Source organism: Trachypithecus francoisi, unplaced genomic scaffold, assembly GCF_009764315.1.
Source record: "Trachypithecus francoisi isolate TF-2019V2 unplaced genomic scaffold, Tfra_2.0 Lachesis_group21, whole genome shotgun sequence".
In the NCBI taxonomy this organism is placed as follows: domain Eukaryota; kingdom Metazoa; phylum Chordata; class Mammalia; order Primates; family Cercopithecidae; genus Trachypithecus; species Trachypithecus francoisi.
The window spans coordinates 7,885,848-7,905,186 of record NW_022681467.1 but is presented as its reverse complement, the minus strand read 5'-3'; the positions used below and the strand labels follow the sequence as shown (position 1 = coordinate 7,905,186).

General features: G+C 41.4%; 1 protein-coding gene and 1 pseudogene across 7 annotated transcripts in view; both read right to left on the bottom strand.

Moving 5' to 3' along the window:
• Positions 1–19,339, bottom strand: part of DZANK1 (double zinc ribbon and ankyrin repeat domains 1) — a 100,130-nt gene that overhangs the window by 36,639 nt on the left and 44,152 nt on the right. For all 7 annotated transcript variants that reach the window (XM_033185510.1, XM_033185509.1, XM_033185506.1 and 4 more), the window contains exon 10: positions 10,942–11,034. In XM_033185510.1, the coding sequence (XP_033041401.1) occupies positions 10,942–11,034 (93 nt within the window). The remainder of the gene's footprint in view (positions 1–10,941; positions 11,035–19,339) is intronic.
• Positions 3,578–5,499, bottom strand: LOC117068409 (annotated as a pseudogene).

Sequence of the window (19,339 nt, the reverse complement as noted above, 5' to 3'; positions counted from 1 at the left end):
AGAGACTTGCTCACTTCCCAAATGGGAGTGACAGCACAGTGGCTGCTACCTGACCACCCACCATGTGCAGGCTCTGTTCCCACACTGCCCTGCACCCTCACAGCAGTCCCGGCAGGCCCACGGCAGACCTGGGAGGTGGAGCCGTCACTGTCTCCACCTTACAGAGGGAGAGCACGGGGACTCAGAGAGGGTGAGATGTACGATTAGGGTCATCTGACTCTAAAGCCTGGCTTCTCTCCCTAACTCCATACAGCCCCTTCAATACAATAGCTTCTTCCCAGGTCTGTAGGGAGTTTCAGACGATTACCCACAGTTAAGTGGATAGGAATGCTTAGCACTGGGCCAAGTTCCACCAGCCAGCTTCCTTCCTGTCCCACCTTGCTTTCCACTAAAACCTGGTTTCTTCAGGAGAAAGGACTATAATTTCACTTTTATTTCCCCCACTAGGACAGTCCTGATATCTTGGCACATGGGAGTCATTCAAATGGTTTTACTGAGTCAATGAATGATTGATTCAATTGGTAACTGGGTGTGTGTATTACCACAATACTAAGAATGCGCACACCAGGGAAAATATTTGCTAAGGGCACTTTTCCCTAAAGACAAACATTTTAGTTCACAATATCCGCCCAGCTATATCCTGTTTTGCTTCAGGGACTGCTCTGTTATCTAGAATAGAAACCTATCCAAGAGAGGCCACATCAGCCCCCAGCATCCACAGACACCCGAGAACAGAGGTCCTCTTTGTGTGCACTTGCCTTCATTTCTGTGCAGTTAGAGGGAAACTCCTTCAGGTAAATCAAAGAGAAATGCTCTGCAAACTTTTGCTTCAGAACTTACATTTCAATTGTCCTATCCTCAAGACAGGATTTTGGCATAAAGCTTGCTGGCCTGGATTTCTAAATACAAAGCCTTCAGACTTTTCATGGAAATGTACTGACTGTTCTAGTGGCTTTTAAATACAACATTGCTTTAAAGAAAGAAAAGTTATCTTTCTGGTAGTCTTACTGATCAAAAAACAAAACAAAAAAATGAAGACAAAGGAAAGTTACCTTACCCCATCATATTAATGCTGCTAAACAAAGAAAAGACATAAAGCTATCAGAATGAACATGCATTGTGACTTCTATGGACTACAGAGATAAGTACTATCCTGTGACATCTAAGCTCTGATAATTCAATTTTGGGATTGTTCTGAAAATAGTTTTGTTGACAGATGAGACCCAGAAACAGTTACATCACTGACAGTTAATAAAATCAATTTAAATGGTTTTATTATTTACATAAGAAGTCCTGAATGCCTGAGGAAAGGATGTCTGAGAAAATCTTTTGCTTGCAATTTACTGAAATCTATCCGTAAGAATATTCCAAGAATTCCAGAAGTTCCACTGTTTCCCATTTTTATGCTGTTCCAATCTCACTATTTCTTCTGGTGCCTTGGAAAAAATTAGAGTGTCATTTTATGATGAGAGAGTGATATCAAGTCTAAGACCACATTAACAGACAAACAACTCTCAACAAAAGACAACCCTAAAATTACACCAGCTTTGATTTGGAAATGGACGTGTTTTCTGATGAAATTCACCATCTCATTAGTTTGTTTTTAGTCTCAGTTCTGAAGAAGAGACACATCGTATGTAATAAAAATCGTCTTAAAAAAAAAAAACTACAGATTTTTCCTTCTGGTAATGATAGCATAAGACCATAACAAATGAAAATACAGAAAATAACTATAAAATCTGCTGATAATAGGCCGGGTGCGGTGGCTCACACCTGCAATCCCAGCACTTTGGGAGGCCGAGGTGAGGGGATCACTGGAGGTCAGGAGTTTGAGACCAGTCTGGCCAACATGGTGAAACACCAACTCTACTAAAAATAAAAACATTAGCTGGGCGTGGTGGCACATGCCTGTAATCCCAGCTACTTGGGAGGCTGAGGCAGGAGAATCACTTGAACCCAGGAGGCAGAGGTTGCAGTGAGCCGAGATCACACCACTGTACTCCAGCCTGGGCGACAGAGCATGACTCTGTCTCAAAAAAAAAAAAATCTGTTGATAATACATGAAGGCAGTGGAGAATGAACAGAAGCAGGTAAAGTTGCAGCAAGTACATATAAGCAGGAGGGGAGTTATACAAAGTCAGTCACATCGTCACGGTTTTCAGCCCGGAGCTAAGGGTAGTCTACATAGCGCATGTGAAGTGTTGGGCACGAGGCAGTATTTCTGGCCAGGAGAACCAGAAAACTGAAGCTGGGGAATATTTGACTGCTAAAGAGGCAGGGAGTTCCCAGAAAGAAACAAGACAGAGAGGAGATCTTCTCTGTGTATTCAGATCTCTTACCAATCCCTGAACATAAGTACAGAATAGGCTTGAAGCAGCTCAGCTAAAGACAAAATATCTGAATGGAGACCAAACTTTCTGTCCCTCCTCCCCTCAAATTTTTTTCTTGGTATTTAGTATGTTGAGGAATTTTATGCAGGCAGAGGTTGCAGTGAGCTGAGATTGCACCACTGCACTCCAGCCTGGATGACAAGAGTGAGACTCCATCTCAAAAAAAGAAAAGAACAACAACAACAACAACAAAAGAACAGAACCTTGGGGACCTATTAGATAATATCAGACAATTCAACAGGTGTGTACACGGACTTCCAGATGGGGAGTAGAAAATGAGTGGAGTGGAAAACTAAAGAAATCATGGCCGAACAATTCCCAAATCTGATGAAAGACAGAAATTTATAGCTACAAGATTCTAAATGAACACCAACCAGAATAAGTTCACACTAAAGCACATTAAAGCCAAACTGCTGAAAACCAACAATAAAAAGCAAACCTTAAAAGCATTAAGAGCTGGGCGCGGTGGCTCATGCCTGTAATCCTAGCACTTTAGGAGGCCGAGACGGGCGGATCACGAGGTCAGGAAATTGAGACCATCCTGGCTAACACGGTGAAACCCCGTCTCTACTAAAAACCACAAAAACTAGCCGGGCGTGGTGGCGGGCGCCTGTAGTCCCAGCTACTCCGGAGGCTGAGGCAGCAGAATGGCTTAGACCCGGGGGGCGGAGCTTGCAGTGAGCTGAGATCCAGCCACTGCACTCCAGCCTGGGCGACAGAGCGAGACTCCATCTCAAAAAAAAAAAAAAAGCAGCAAGAGAAAAATGACACATCCCACATCCCATACGTGAAAATGTCAATTTGATTTACATCTGACTTTTGAGCAAAAAGCATGGAGACCAGAAGAGTGTGGAACACCTTTGAAGTTCGGAAAGAAAATAACTGTCAGCCCAGAATTATATATCCATCAAAAATACTCTTTGAGAATGAAGTCGAAATAAAGACATTTTCAGGTAAAAGAGAACCAAGAGAAATCACTGCCTGCAGACCTGCACTCTAACAAGTGACAAAGGGAGTTCCTCTGTGTGAAGGGATACGATACCAGAGAGAAACTCAGGTCCACAGAGAAAAGAACATCAGAAACGGTAAAAATAAATATTGGTGTAAATACAAAAAAAAAAAAAAAAAAGCTTTATCTCTTTGGTTTTTTCCTCCTAATTCCCTTACAAACCCTTATAATTGTTTAAAGTAGAAATTATAACACCTTTCTAGCTAACTGTGCTCTGCAGAAAACATGCAGCTTCTCTGACATGAAGACTTAAGAGTCCCTGGCCCAAACAGGACCCCAAACAACTAATGCTTATTGACAAGGAAGAGGAATGAGATAGTGGGCATTTTGTGCATCCTTCTTCTTATTCCCAAAGTTGCTAATAATGGTCAGTGTTTTGAAGTCTCCAAAGCTTTATGCCTCAGATGCTTATCCAAACACTGAGTGGCAAGGAGGTCAACATTCATATCAAATGTATGGCCTTGCACCCATAGGTGCTTATACAGCATCCAATTCAAGTTGCTGGCTCTGAAAATGCATGCTGAGTACATGGAGACACCAGTGCAGGTGGGTAAGGAGCACCCTTGGAAACATCATCCTCTGAGTACTGCCAGTTGACAAACCTAGCAACCACATGCACGCCAGACAATTCATAGTTACGGTTTAAAGCGAATGAGCCAGGGACTTCAGCGATCCTTTGGATGATGGCCTAGAGATACTTATCTGGGCTGTCTGTGCCTCACACCCACTCCATAAACTTTTGGGTTATTTCATCCTCTAGCACATGCCCCACATACTCCCTACTGACCACAAAATAGACACTGCCTGAGAAAAAGGGTGCTTCAAGTGGAGGATGCCCTTTGACAGTCGCCATGTGTGTCAGCTTTCCATTAACATCTGCATACCACTTTTTCCACCTTTCTTTATTGGATGGCATCCTCTTGGCTTTGAGATTGTCTTCACCCATTAACAACCTGAGCTTCCTAACGATTTTAGGTTGGTTTTAACAGGAAAATCCATACTACAAAGATGTATTAAGTACTTCCAGTCTGCACTCACTGTGCAGAGGTCCCTCATGCAGTTGAGGTCAGCCAGAACCCAACTCCACAAGGCATAAACCAGACTCTTCAACTGACAGACCACAAAGATGTTACTGAAATGACACAATGCCCATCACTGGAGCTAAAAAGCAATCCTCTGATTTTTTTGTCCGCATGAATGCAATAGAAATTCCTAGGCATATACATGGCTCTCCGGAGCCTATCAAGCATTTCAATTTTGTAATGAACCAGTAGAGAATATGCTATTGGAAACCTCACCTCTTCCTTCTTAAGGGGTTCTACAATATATCTGCATCTCTTGATGAAAGAAGTACAAGAAGTACATAACCGGTCATATTGATACAGTCGTCAGGTATATACTGAGGGCACTTCGTAAATTTCACTGTTAGCATCTCAAGTTTTACCTTTTGGATTTCATCTACCTCCTCCTATAAAATTTTGGTGCAATTAATATGACTACTAGGATTCTCTCCAACAAACTCCATGTATGTGACACTTACAGATTTGGACTTTTGATGAATCCTTAAAACAGTGGTGACTAGAGAAAAAATAAGAACCACAAAGTCGTACTTAGTGGGATAAGAAAAATGTCTCCTCCACAGCAACTGCCTCAGCATTTCAAACGCCAATCAGGGACTTTGCTTTGTTAAGGGCAGTCTTCTAGGCTTTAAGCACCAACTATTTCCCCTCCGTTGTGGCCTTGAGGGTTGTCAGTTTGCATTTATCAGAAGCGCAAAGGCATCTTGAAATGAAGAATGCCGCATTTAGAATTAAAGAAAGTCCAGATCACTTATGGCTCTGATTCCAGGTGACATCCTGCACTTATTCCAAGTACTGTTCATGCTGTCAGGCATCTTAAATGTACCAGGCATCCCGGAATAATAGGCTTTTAAAAAATCTCTCCCTGGGTGGCCTGCAATGCTCAGCTGGATTTACAGGTGCCTCATCCACCTTGGAGTGTCATCTGACCCCAGAGCACAGGAGGTTGCCCTACCATGCAGCTTCTGCTAGCAGAAGCCATGCAGGACTGCGCCCTTTGCCCATTTTTAAATAAGGTTGCTTGTTTACTTACTATTGAGTTGTTTGAGTTCCTTATATGTATTGGATATTAATCCCTTAACAGACGTATAGTTTGAACATATTTTCTTCCATTCTGTAGGTTGTCTTGTAACTGTTGATTGCTTCCTTTGCCGTGCAGAAGCTTTTTAGTTTGTTGTAATTCTATTTGTCTATTTTTTGCTTTTGTTGCCAGTGTTTTGGGGGTCATATCCAAAAAAATCATTGCCCAGACTAATGTCATGAGCTTTTCCCCTTTGTTTTCTGGTAGAAGTTTTTCAGTTTAATCCATTTTGTGCTGATTTTAGTATATGGTGTAAGATAAGGATCTAATTTCATTCTTCTGTGTGTAAATATCCAGTTTTCCCAACACCACTTACTGAAGAGACTATCCTTTCCCCATTGTATGTTCTTGGCACCTTAGTTGAAAAATCAATTGATGGTAGCTGCATGAATTTATTTCTGGGCTCTCTATTCTGGTCCATTGGTCTACATGTCTGTTTTGATTACTATATGCTGGACATCTCTAATCTGAAAATCTAAAATCTAAAATACTCCTAAACCCAAACTGACCTATGTGATGGGTCACAGTTGAAATGCAGTCAAAACTTTGTTTCATGCCCAATATTATTTAAAATATTATATAAAATTATCTTCAGGCCATTTGTATAACGTGTATAAGAAACAAAGAATTTCATGTTTAGACTTGGGTCCCATCAACAAGATATCTCATTATAAATACACAAATATTTCAAAGTCCAGAAAACCTAAAATCCAAATACTTCTGGTCCCAGCCATTTCAGATAAAAGATATTTAGCCTGTATAGCTTTATAGTAGCTCAGGAAGTGTGATATCTCTGGTTTTGTTCTTTTTTTTTTTTTTTTCCTCAAAATTGCTTTGGCTATTCAGGGTCTTTTGTGGTTCCAAACAAATGTTAAGATTTTTTTCTATTTCTGTGAAAAATGTCAGCAAAATTTTGATAGAGATTGCATTCAATCTGTAGATCTCTTTAGGTAGTATGGACATTTTAACAATATTAATTCATCCAGTCCATGAAAATGGGATATCTTTCCATTTACAGTCATGCACCACATAATGACATTTTGGTCAACGAAAAACTGCACATAGACAGTGGGCCCCATCACATTTTATAGAAGCCAAAAACCTCTAACACCTTGTGATTTGTATTACGATTGCCTAGAGTATTGAGTAAAGTTTGCAACCTAGGAGCAATAGGGCATACCAGATAGCCTACATATGTAGTAGGCTACACCATCTAGGCTTGTGAAATACTGTACGTGCCACGATGTTCACACAACAATGAAACAACCTAACAATGCATTTCTCAGAATGTTTCCCTGTCATTAAGTGATGCATGACTGTATTTGTGTCTTCTTCAGTTCCCTCCATCAATGTTTTTTAGTTTTTAATGTACAAGTCTTTCACCTCCTATAGTTGGAGCTTTCCAATACCCCTTTTTCATTATTTGCTAGAAAAACTAGACAAAAATAAGCAAATATATGTAATATCTGTGCAACACTCCACATTGATTTGATATTTATAGAATACTCCACTCACACATTCTTTTCAAATGTACCTGGTATGTTTTCCAAGTTAGATGCTGGAACATAAAATAAACCTCATCAATTTAAAACAACTGAAATTATACAGAGTGTGCTCTCTGACCATTAATGGAATTAAATTTGACCTCAATAAGAATAAGATAAACAGAGAAAGCTCATATGTTTTGGAATTAAATAAATAAGTCATAGGTCAAAAAAGAAATCATTGATAAATGAGAAAACATTTTAAACTGAATTATAATGAAAATACATAGGGATGTTGCTAAATAAGTTCTTAGAAATTTATAGTTGGTGTTAGAAAATAAGAAAAATTGGCCGGGCGCGGTGGCTCAAGCCTGTAATCCCAGCGCTTTGGGAGGCCAAGACGGGCGGATCACGAGGTCAGGAGATCGAGACCATCCTGGCTAACACAGTGAAACCCCGTCTCTACTAAAAAGTACAAAAAACTAGCCGGGCGTAGAGGCGGGCGCCTGTAGTCCCAGCTGCTCGGGAGGCTGAGGCAGGAGAATGGCATAAACCCGGGAGGTGGAGCTTGCAGTGAGCTGAGATCTGGCCACTGCACTCCAGCCTGGGTGACAGAGTGAGACTCTGTCTCAAAAAAAAAAAAAAAAAAAAAAGAAAGTAAGAAAAATTTGAAATTAATAATTTGAGTTCTCACCTTAAAAATTGGAAAAAGATAATCAGATTAAACCCAAAGAAAAAATAATAAAATAATAAAGAGCAAAATAAAAAAAATAGGATTCAAAAAAATAGAGCAAATGAATGAACCAGAAGCTAGTTCTTTGAAAAGATCAATAAAATTTACAAGCCAGAGAGAGAGAGGGGGAATGATAAAGAAAGAACACACATATTATAAGTATCAGGCATGAAAGAGGGGAATAATATCACTACAGATCCTACATACATTAAAATGGTAAAAAGGGAATATCATGATTAAAATGATTGGTGATACCAGCCAGGCGCCGGCTGGGCAGCTGTAATCCCAGCACTTTGGGAGGCCGAGGTGGGCGGATCGCCTGAGGTCAGGAGTTCGAAACCAGCCTGGCCAATATGGTGAAACCCCATCTCTACTAAAAATACAACAAAAAAATTAGCCAGGCATGGTGGCGGGCGCCTGTAGTCCCAGCTACTTGGGAGGCTGAGGCAGGAGAATGGCTTGAACCCGGAAGGTGGAGGTTGCAGTAACCCAAGATTGTGCCACTGCACTCCAGCCTGGGCGACAGTGAGACTCCGTCTCAACAACGACAAAAAAAAGAAAGGAAAGAAGGAAGGAAGGAAGGAAGGAGAAAAAATAAAAGACAGGTGATAGTAAGTGTTGGAGATGATGTAGAGAAACTGGAACCTTTATATATTGCTAGTAGAAACACAAGTGATATGCCAGCTATATATGAAGGTATACCACTTGTGTTCCTACTAGCCATATATGAAGGTTCCAGTTTCATATAGGGCAGTACCTTATAAAATTAAACATGCGCTTAAATAGGACCCAGCAATCCTACTCCTAGGTATTTACCTAAGGAAAATGAAAACTATGCCCACACAGAGATTTGCATGTAATGCAGCATTATTCGTAATGTGCCAGCACTGGAAACAGCATGAGTACCTGTGGATAAATCAACCAGTATATCCATACTGAGGAATACTACTCAACAATCAAAATGAAAAAAAAATTAATACATGCAACAACATGAATGAGCCTCAAAAACATTCTGCTAAGTGAAGGAAATGAAGCACTCACAAAAAACTACATACTTCTATAAAAGACAAAATCACAGTGTCAAAACAGATCTGTATTTTTTGGGTCTGGTGACCAGGAAGTGGCTCAACTAGAAAGAAGAATGAGAAAACTTTTCAGGGTAAATGGAACTGTTAAATATCTTCATTGTGGTGGTGGTTAAAATGGCTATATATAATTACCAAAATTCATCAAACTGTACAATTAAAATAGATGAATTTTATTGCATATACATTATATCTCAATAAAGCTGGAAACAAAAGAAGTTCCTTCAAATCAACTACTTTTAGACTGTTTGTGATTAGACGACATTAAAAGGCATCTTGTCAGAGGGCACAGTGACTCAAGCCTGTAATTCCCAGCACTTTGGGGGGCCGAGGTGGGCGGATCACGAGGTCACGCGTTTGAGATCAGCCTGGCCAACACGGTGAAACCGCGTCTCTACTAAAAATACAAAAATTAGCCAGGCATGGTGGCATGCACCTGTAATCCCAGCTACTCAGGAGGCTGCGGCAGGAGAATCGCTTGAACCCGGGAGGCAGAGGTTGCAGTGAGCTGAGACTGCACCACTGCACTCCAGCCTGGGTGAGAGCGAGACTCCATCTCAAAAGAAAAAAAAGGTATCTTGTCCAACTCCACTGTTATAGGTCAAATTCTGTCTGCCCAGAAAAAGATAAGTTGAAGTCCTAACTCCCAGTACCTCAAAATGAGACGTTACTTGGGAAAAGGTCTGTACAGAATTAATCAAGTTAAAATGTGGTCATTAGGGTATGCCCTAATCCAGTGTGACTGGTGTCCTTATGAAAAAGGGAAACCTGGACACAGTGGCATATACACACAGGCAGACACAGAGGGAGAGCTCCATGGGATGGCAAAGGCAGAGACTGGAGTGCTGCATCTAGAAGCCAAGGGAAGCTTGAGGCTATCAGAAGCTGGGGGAGGAGATGGAACGGTTCATTCCCCAGCACCTTCAGAGGGAGTGTGGCCCTGCCAACACCTTGACTTTAGACTTCTAGCCTCCAGAGCTGTAAGACAATAGATTTCTGTCGTTGTTAGCCACCTAGTTGATGGTGCTTAGGAAACTAGTACACACCCATTTGATACTAATCAGGCAGACCAGGGGTCCCCAACCCCCGGACCATGGACCTGTATGGAACTATGGCTTGTTAGGAACTGGGCTGCAGAGCAGGAGGTGAGTGCCCCACCTCCTATCAGATCAGTGGCAGCATTCTATTCTCATAGGAGCACGAACCCAAATGTGAACCGTGCACGTGACGGACCTAGGTTATAAGAATCTAACTCATGACTGATGATCTGAGGAGGAGCAGTTTCATCCTGAATCCATCCCCCAACCAGGTCCATGGAAAAACTGTCTTCTACAAAACCAGTCCCTGATGCCAAAAAGGTTGGGGACCGCTGCTGTAGACCATACTAACCACATTGTCCAGTTTCATGAGGAATCTCTCTGAGATGAGAACAAATCCTACAAACAATCAAAAACATACACAGCAACCCAGAAGCAGCAAGTTTTTTCTTCTAAGTTGGCTAGTAAATGCCAGCTTCTTCCTGGTACAAAGCAAGAGTCACCTGGAAGTAATTTTAATTTTCATCAGAAACATTTTATAAACATAAAATAGATCATCACTATATTTAAAGTGCATATACTCCTATTCCTTCACTCCAACAATCAAAATAGGCTGGCAGGAAACCCAAGAAATAGGTGGCTACAATGTTCTCAATTTCAAAAAGCAGTGTGCACACACAGTCAATGAGACAATGGCCTATGGGGTGTGGGAAGGTGGAGGGGATGACAAAGACATACCTGTCTGTAATGAAATGTGAATGAGTTCACTTCCCCACAGGCTAATGCCAGCCTCCCATGCAAAGTCATTAAACAAAATCATACAAAATTATTGATTTCACTCAATCCTCTTGAAGTTAAGACTTTGAAAATAATTTTGTGTTGATATAAAGTTCTCCCCACATATGGAAATCTTGCTTTCAGTTTACCATGAGAAGCTTTTTTGCTCTCTCTCCCCCACCCCTTGGCAGATTCTGTTTCTTTATTATCATTAACACTGACATAGTAGCCACTAAATATTGGATGGGCACATGCAATCAACCTACCTCTTGTGATGAAGGCAGGGCCCCCTCACAGGTGACACAGTATCTCAGGTGAGCAGGATTTCCTGTACCACAGGCCTGGCAAATTACCTTCTCCTTAAGAACAAAAAATAAGAAATACATGTTCCTCTGAGCAAACAACTGTGCAAAGAAATCATCAAGCAGCCTTTTCTGTCAGTCATTCAGCTGCAGGCCCTATTATTGCACCCAGGCCCTGAATATTGGATTGGTTTAGGAGTTACTGTAAATAGTGTCAGACAAATATCTGTAGGGTTTTGTTTTTTGTTTTCTTTCATTTGTTTTTGTAGAGATGGGATCTGACTGTGTTGCCCAGTCTGGTGTCCAGCTCCTGGCCTCAAGTGATCTTCCCACTTCAGCCCCCTGAAGTGCTGGAATTATAGGTGTGAGCCACCATGCCCAGCCTGAATGTAGTTTTAAAAGAAACAAAACCACAAACCAACAAACACACTGAAAAGAGTATTCATTTGGTCTTCAAAAGGTAAGCTGGAAATTCTGCACTGGTTATGTGTAAGGTTGGGGGTGTGTGTGTGTTTCTCTAGTGTGAAAACTGTGACACTGAGTAGATGTTCCATTTCATGGCTTCAACAGTAAACAGAAAGACCCTAGACCAGCAAGGGATTCATCTGTGCATTTACAAGCAATCTGGTTCTTGGACTGAGGTTTATCCTCTGGGGCTTCCTGTTAAATATGAATTTAGGTTTGCTCTGTAGTTTTTACTCAGAGATGGAAGAAGTGAAAAGACTGCCAAAGAAAGAGAGTGGTAAGTATGACTTCCTTTTTTTTTTTTTTTTTGAGACAGAGTCTCACTCTGTCACCCAGGCTGGCGAGCAGTGGCACAGTCTCAGCTCACTGCAACCTCTACCTCCCAGGTTCAAGTGATTCTTCTGCCTCAGCCTCGCGAGTAGCTGGGACTACAGGCGTGTGCCACCATGCCTGGCTGATTTTTGTATTTTTAGTAGAGACGAGGTTTCACCATATTGGTCAGGCTGGTCTCGAACTCCTGACCTCGTGATCTGCCCACCTCAGCCTCCCAAAGCGCTGGGATTACAGGCGTGAGCCACCGTGCCTGGCCATAAGTACAACTTTCTAAGACAGGACCTTGGGGTTAAGTTGCAGCACAGAGAAAAACAAAAGACAAAGAAATGATGGTAAAAATAGTCTACAGCTCAGCTCTCAGAGGTTTTCTAACACGTTACTGACCACTCTATTCTCTCAGGATACAATCTTTTTCCATTGTCAATGACCAGCGGTGCTCAAGTGTTCCTTTCTAGTCCAGCACTGTGGTCCCTAGGTGTCCCGAAACTAATATAACCAACAGTGTGTTCAGAAGCTGGCACAGGTAAAGTGGATGATCAAGAAAAAGAAAGCCTAACTCCACGGGTTTTATTTCCAATATCACCAGGTAGCTCTATGGAGTCCCAGCCTTTCAAAGTCTGGTTAACTCCATTTTAGTGGAAGATTCCAAAGCTTTCCTAGGAACTGAGCCAACATACCACAGTTGCCAATCTAAACGACTCCTAAAGGACAGAGGCCAACTGACTGCTATTCGAAATGGCAGAGAATCACAGTTTTGCTCTCAATGGTTCCTGACACTCCCTGGGGGCCAACATTCTTCAAAGTTACTTAAAGTTGCCACAGCCTAATCAGCAATTGGCCAGCATTTATCTATGAGATTTAGTGCTGTGACGTTCCTGAAGATGTTGCCTCAGAAAAGATCTGGTGAAACCCATTGAGAAATGAGACAAATTTCCTGTCTCCATGTTAAAAAAACACTGAGATCTTGCTGTGTGTTTTATAAAATAAATAAAAGTAAAGTAATAAAAGTAATAAAAGTAATCTTGCTGTGTGCTGCAGAAAATACTTCCTCTAGGAAGAGAAAACTGGAGAACAACTAAAACTGCTTACTTCTCAAGTGCAACAGCTTCCTTCAAGACCTCACCTTGCAGGGCTCATAATCCAAAACTGCTTCTCATAACTTGGCCCAGTGCATACTCTGCCCAATCCCCGCCCTGCCTTGCAAAACTCTGTTTCTTTAAATTTTAATAAACTTTATTTTTAGAGCAGTTTAAGGTTCACAGCAAAATTGACTGGAAATTACAGAAGATTCTCGTATACCCTGTCCCATCCCACAGACACAGTCTCCCCCACACTATGGACATCCCACACCCAAGTGGTACATTTGTCACAATCAGCGAACATCATTGATACATCATCACCCACAGCCCATGGTTTACATTAGGGTCCAGCACTAACTCCCTTTAAATACCTTGTCCTGCCTTCCTTCTTCTGAGATACTACTACGAACTTGTCTAAGTGATGGTTTACTTTACTGCATCAGGTCTATTAAACATAGCTTTCTTGGTTGACGGGTTTTTCTACGTGTTGGGTTTTTTTTTTTTTTTTTTTGTGGAGACTTTTGACACCGTGCCATGGCTCACTTCTTTCTAGAGCAGTGACCACGACCCACAGTTAGAAATCATTTTATAAGGCCGGGCGCAGTGGCTCAAGCCTGTAATCCCAGCACTTTGGGAGGCCGAGACGGGCGGATCACGAGGTCAGGAGATCGAGACCATCCTGGTTAACGCGGTGGAACCTCGTCTCTACTAAAAACTACAAAAAACTAGCCAGGCGAGGTGGCGGCGCCTGTAGTCCCAGCTACCCGGGAGGCTGAGGCAGGAGAATGGCGTGAACCCGGGAGGCGGAGCTTGCAGTGAGCTGAGATCCGGCCACAGCACTCCAGCCTGGGTGACACAGCGAGACTCCGTCTCAAAAAAAAAAAAAAAAAAGAAATCATTTTATATCACAATCCACTACACTCATAAATTCACAGATGTCTGTGGAGGTGATTTGGAATTGAGGCCACCATCAGATGGCCTTAATGGGGATGGCAAACATCTATGATGAGAACTTTTAAAAAGTCAATATCCTCATTTGCCATTTCATCCACAGACTTTGCAACATACTGTCTAGTTGAAAGATTCTAGGCTATTTAACAGAGCCACTTAGTCACTAGAATAAAACTTTTCCTTTTAAAGTAGTTGGAAGAGGAGAAAAATTTTCACACTCCCAAGTGATAAGCTTTAATTGATACAATTAAAAAGGAAGAATATTGAAAACAAACTAGTAGGTCATTGCAAACTTAATCTCAAAACTGACTACGCTAAAGTTCTGCTTCATGTGGAGCTGTGGTTACACTGGCCTTAACCCCAAATCACAGTGTGAGAGGCTGGCACTCACTGAAGGCACCTGTGCCTCAGGCACAGGAATCATCAGATCTTTTCAGGATGATCCCAGACCTAAGCCTCACAAATTCTAAGAACCACAAACATGACTGAAGTCCTGGAGGTACATTGCATGTTGCTCGTAAAATCCCAAAGGAAACTGTAGTAGCTCTTCTTGATAAATGCCCTGAGTTAACATCTTCTGGTGAACAGGGATGCTAAAATTAGTTTCAACTTTAGAAAACGGCCCATGGCTGTGCAGACGCGAACGACTCTGTCTGACAGCTTTGGGGAGAGCGGTGGATCTCCCAACGCGGAGGTTGAGATCTGAGAACGGACAGACTGCCTGCTCAGGTGGGTCCCTAACCCCTGAGTAGCCTAGCTGGGAGACATCCCCCACTAGGGGCAGTCTGACACCCCACACCTCACAGGGTGGAGTACACCCCTGAGAGGAAGCTTCCAAAGTAAGAATCAGACAGGTACACTCGCTGTTCAGCAATATTCTATCTTCTGCAACCTCTGCTGCTGATACCCAGGCAAACGGTCTGGAGTGGACCTCAAGCAATCTCCAACAGACCTATAGCTGAGGGTCCTGACTGGCAGAAGGAAAACTATCAAACAGGAAGGACACCTATACCAAAACCCCATCAGTACGTCACCATCATCAAAGACCAGAGACAGATAAAACCACAAAGATGGGGAAAAAGCAGGGCAGAAAAGCTGGAAATTCAAAAAATAAGAGCACATCTCCCCCTGCAAAGGAGCGCACCCCATCGCCAGCAACGGATCAAAGCTGGTCAAAGAATGACTTTGACGAGATGAGAGAAGAAGGCTTCAGTCCATCAAACTTCTCAGAGCTAAAGGAGGAATTACGTACCCAGCGCAAAGAAACTAAAAATCTTGAAAAAAGAGTGGAAGAATTGACAGCTAGACTAATTAATGCAGAGAAGGTCATAAACGAAATGACAGAGATGAAAACCATGACACGAGAAATACGTGACAAATGCACAAGCTTCAGTAACTGACTCGATCAACTGGAAGAAAGAGTATCAGCGATTGAGGATCAAATGAATGAAATGAAGCGAGAAGAGAAAACCAAAAGAAAAAAGAAGAAAAAGAAATGAACAAAGCCTGCAAGAAGTATGGGATTATGTAAAAAGACCAAATCTACGTCTGATTGGGGTGCCTGAAAGTGAGGGGGAAAATGGAACCAAGTTGGAAAACACTCTTCAGGATATCATCCAGGAGAACTTCCTCAACCTAGTAGGGCAGGCCAACATTCAAATTCAGGAAATACAGAGAACGCCACAAAGATACTCCTCCAGAAGAGCAACTCCAAGACACATAATTGCCAGATTCACCAAAGTTGAAATGAAGGAAACAATCTTAAGGGCAGCCAGAGAGAAAGGTCGGGTTACCCACAAAGGGAAGCCCATCAGACTAACAGCAGATCTCTTGGCAGAAACTCTACAAGCCAGAAGAGAGTGGGGGCCAATATTCAACGTTCTTAAAGAAAAGAATTTTCAATCCAGAATTTCATATCCAGCCAAACTAAGTTTCATAAGTGAAGGAGAAATAAAATCCTTTATAGATAAGCAAATGCTTAGAGATTTTGTCACCACCAGGCCTGCCTTACAAGAGACCCTGAAGGAAGCCCTAAACATGGAAAGGAACAACCGGTACCAGCCATTGCAAAAACATGCCAAAATGTAAAGACCATCGAGGCTAGGAAGAAACTGCATCAACTAATGAGCAAAATAACCAGTTAATACCATAATGGCAGGATCAAGTTCACACATAACAATATTAACCTTAAATGTTAATGGACTAAATGGTCCAATTAAAAGACACAGACTGGCAAACTGGATAAAGAGTCAAGACCCATCAGTCTGCTGTATTCAGGAGACCCATCTCACATACAGAGACATACATAGGCTCAAAATAAAGGGATGGAGGAAGATCTACCAAGCAATGGAGAACAAAAAAAAGCAGGGGTTGCAATCCTAGTCTCTGATAAAACAGACTTTAAACCATCAAAGATCAAAAGAGACAAAGAAGGCCATTACATAATGGTAAAGGGATCAATTCAACAGGAAGAGCTAACTATCCTAAATATATATGCCCCCAATACAGGAGCACCCAGATTCATAAAGCAAGTCCTTAGAGACTTACAAAGAGACTTAGACTCCCATACAATAATAATGGGAGACTTCAACACTCCACTGTCAACATTAGACAGATTAATGAGACAGAAAGTTAACAAGGATATCCAGGAATTGAACTCATCTCTGCACCAAGCGCACCTAATAGACATCTATAGAACTCTCCACCCCAAATCAACAGAATATACATTCTTCTCAGCACCACATCGCACTTATTCCAAAATTGACCACATAATTGGAAGTAAAGCACTCCTCAGCAAATGTACAAGAACAGAAATTATAACAAACTGTCTCTCAGACCACAGTGCAATCAAACTAGAACTCAGAACTAAGAAACTCAATCAAAACCGCTCAACTACATGGAAACTGAACAACCTGCTGCTGAATGACTACTGGGTACATAACGAAATGAAAGCAGAAATAAAGATGTTCTTTGAAACCAATGAGAACAAAGATACAACATACCAGAATCTCTGGGACACATTTAAAGCAGTGTGTAGAGGGAAATTTATAGCACTAAATGCCCACAAGAGAAAGCAGGAAGATCTAAAATTGACACTCTAACATCACAATTAAAAGAACTAGAGAGGCAAGAGCAAACACATTCAAAAGCTAGCAGAAGGCAAGAAATAACTAAGATCAGAGCAGAACTGAAGGAGATAGAGACACAAAAAACCCTCCAAAAATCAGTGAATCCAGGAGTTGGTTTTTTGAAAAGATCAACAAAATTGACAGACTGCTAGCAAGACTAATAAAGAAGAAAAGAGAGAGGAATCAAATAGACGCAATAAAAAATGATAAAGGGGATATCACCCCCGACCCCACAGAAATACAAACTACCATCAGAGAATACTATAAACACCTCTACGCAAATCAACTAGAAAATCTAGAAGAAATGGATAATTTCCTGGACAATTACACTCTCCCAAGACTAAACCAGGAAGAAGCTGAATCCCTGAATAGACCAATAGCAGGCTCTGAAATTGAGGCAACAATTAATAGCCTACCCACCAAAAAAAGTCCAGGACCAGATAGATTCACAGCTGAATTCTACCAGAGGTACAAGGAGGAGCTGGTACCATTCCTTCTGAAACTATTCTAATCAATAGAAAAAGAGGGAATCCTCCCTAACTCATTTTATGAGGCCAACATCATCCTGATACCAAAGCCTGGCAGAGACACAACAACAAAAAAAGAGAATTTTAGACCAATATCCCTGATGAACATTGATGCAAAAATTCTCAATAAAATACCGGCAAACCGGATTCAGCAGCACATCAAAAAGCTTATCCACCATGATCAAGTGGGCTTCATCCCTGGGATGCAAGGCTGGTTCAACATTTGCAAATCAATAAACGTAATCCAGCATATAAACAGAACCAAAGACAAGAACCACATGATTATCTCAATAGATGCAGAAAAGGCTTTTGACAAAATTCAACAGCCCTTCATGCTAAAAACGCTCAATAAATTCGGTATTGATGGAATGTACCTCAAAATAATAAGAGCTATTTATGACAAACCCACAGCTAATATCATACTGAGTGGGCAAAAACTGGAAAAATCCCCTTTGAAAACTGGCACAAGACAGGGATGCCCTCTCTCACCACTCCTATTCAACACAGTGTTGGAAGTTCTGGCTAGGGCAATCAGGCAAGAGAAAGAAATCAAGGGCATCCAGTTAGGAAAAGAAGAAGTCAAATTGTCCCTGTTTGCAGATGACATGATTGTATATTTAGAAAACCCCATCGTCTCAGCCCAAAAGCTCCTTAAGCTGATAAGCAACTTCAGCAAAGTCTCAGGATACAAAATTAATGTGCAAAAATCACAAGCATTCTTATACACCAGTAACAGACAAGCAGAGAGCCAAATCAGGAATGAACTTCCATTCACAATTGCTTCAAAGAGAATAAAATACCTAGGAATCCAACTTACAAGGGATGTAAAGGACCTCTTCAAGGAGAACTACAAACCACTGCTCAGTGAAATCAAAGAGGACACAAACAAATGGAAGAACATACCATGCTCATGGATAGGAAGAATCAATATCGTGAAAATGGCCATACTGCCCAAGGTTATTTATAGATTCAATGCCATCCCCATCAAGCTACCAATGACTTTCTTCACAGAATTGGAAAAAACTGCTTTAAAGTTCATATGGAACCAAAAAAGAGCCCGCATTGCCAAGACAATCCTAAGTCAAAAGGACAAAGCTGGAGGCGTCATGCTACCTGACTTCAAACTATACTACAAGGCTACAGTAACCAAAACAGCATGGTACTGGTACCACAACAGAGATATAGACCAATGGAACAGAACAGAGTCCTCAGAAATAATACCACACATCTACAGCCATCTGATATTTGACAAACCTGAGAGAAACAAGAAATGGGGAAAGGATTCCCTATTTAATAAATGGTGCTGGGAAAATTGGCTAGCCATAAGTAGAAAGCTGAAACTGGATCCTTTCCTTACTCCTTATACGAAGATTAATTCAAGATGGATTAGAGACTTAAATATTAGACCTAATACCATAAAAACCCTAGAAGAAAATCTAGGTAGTACCATTCAGGACATAGGCAGGGGCAAGGACTTCATGTCTAAAACACCAAAAGCAACGACAGCAAAAGCCAAAATTGACAAATGGGATCTAATTAAACTAAAGAGCTTCTGCACAGCAAAAGAAACTACCATCAGAGTGAACAGGCAACCTACAGAATGGGAGAAAATTTTTGCAACCTACTCATCTGACAAAGGGCTAATATCCAGAATCTACAAAGAACTCAAACAATATACAAGAAAAAAACAAACAACCCCATCAAAAAGTGGGCAAAGGATATGAACAGACATTTCTCAAAAGAAGACATTCATACAGCCAACAGACACATGAAAAAATGCTCATCATCACTCGCCATCAGAGAAATGCAAATCAAAACCACAATGAGATACCATCTCACACCAGTTAGAAGGGCAATCATTAAAAAATCAGGAAACAAC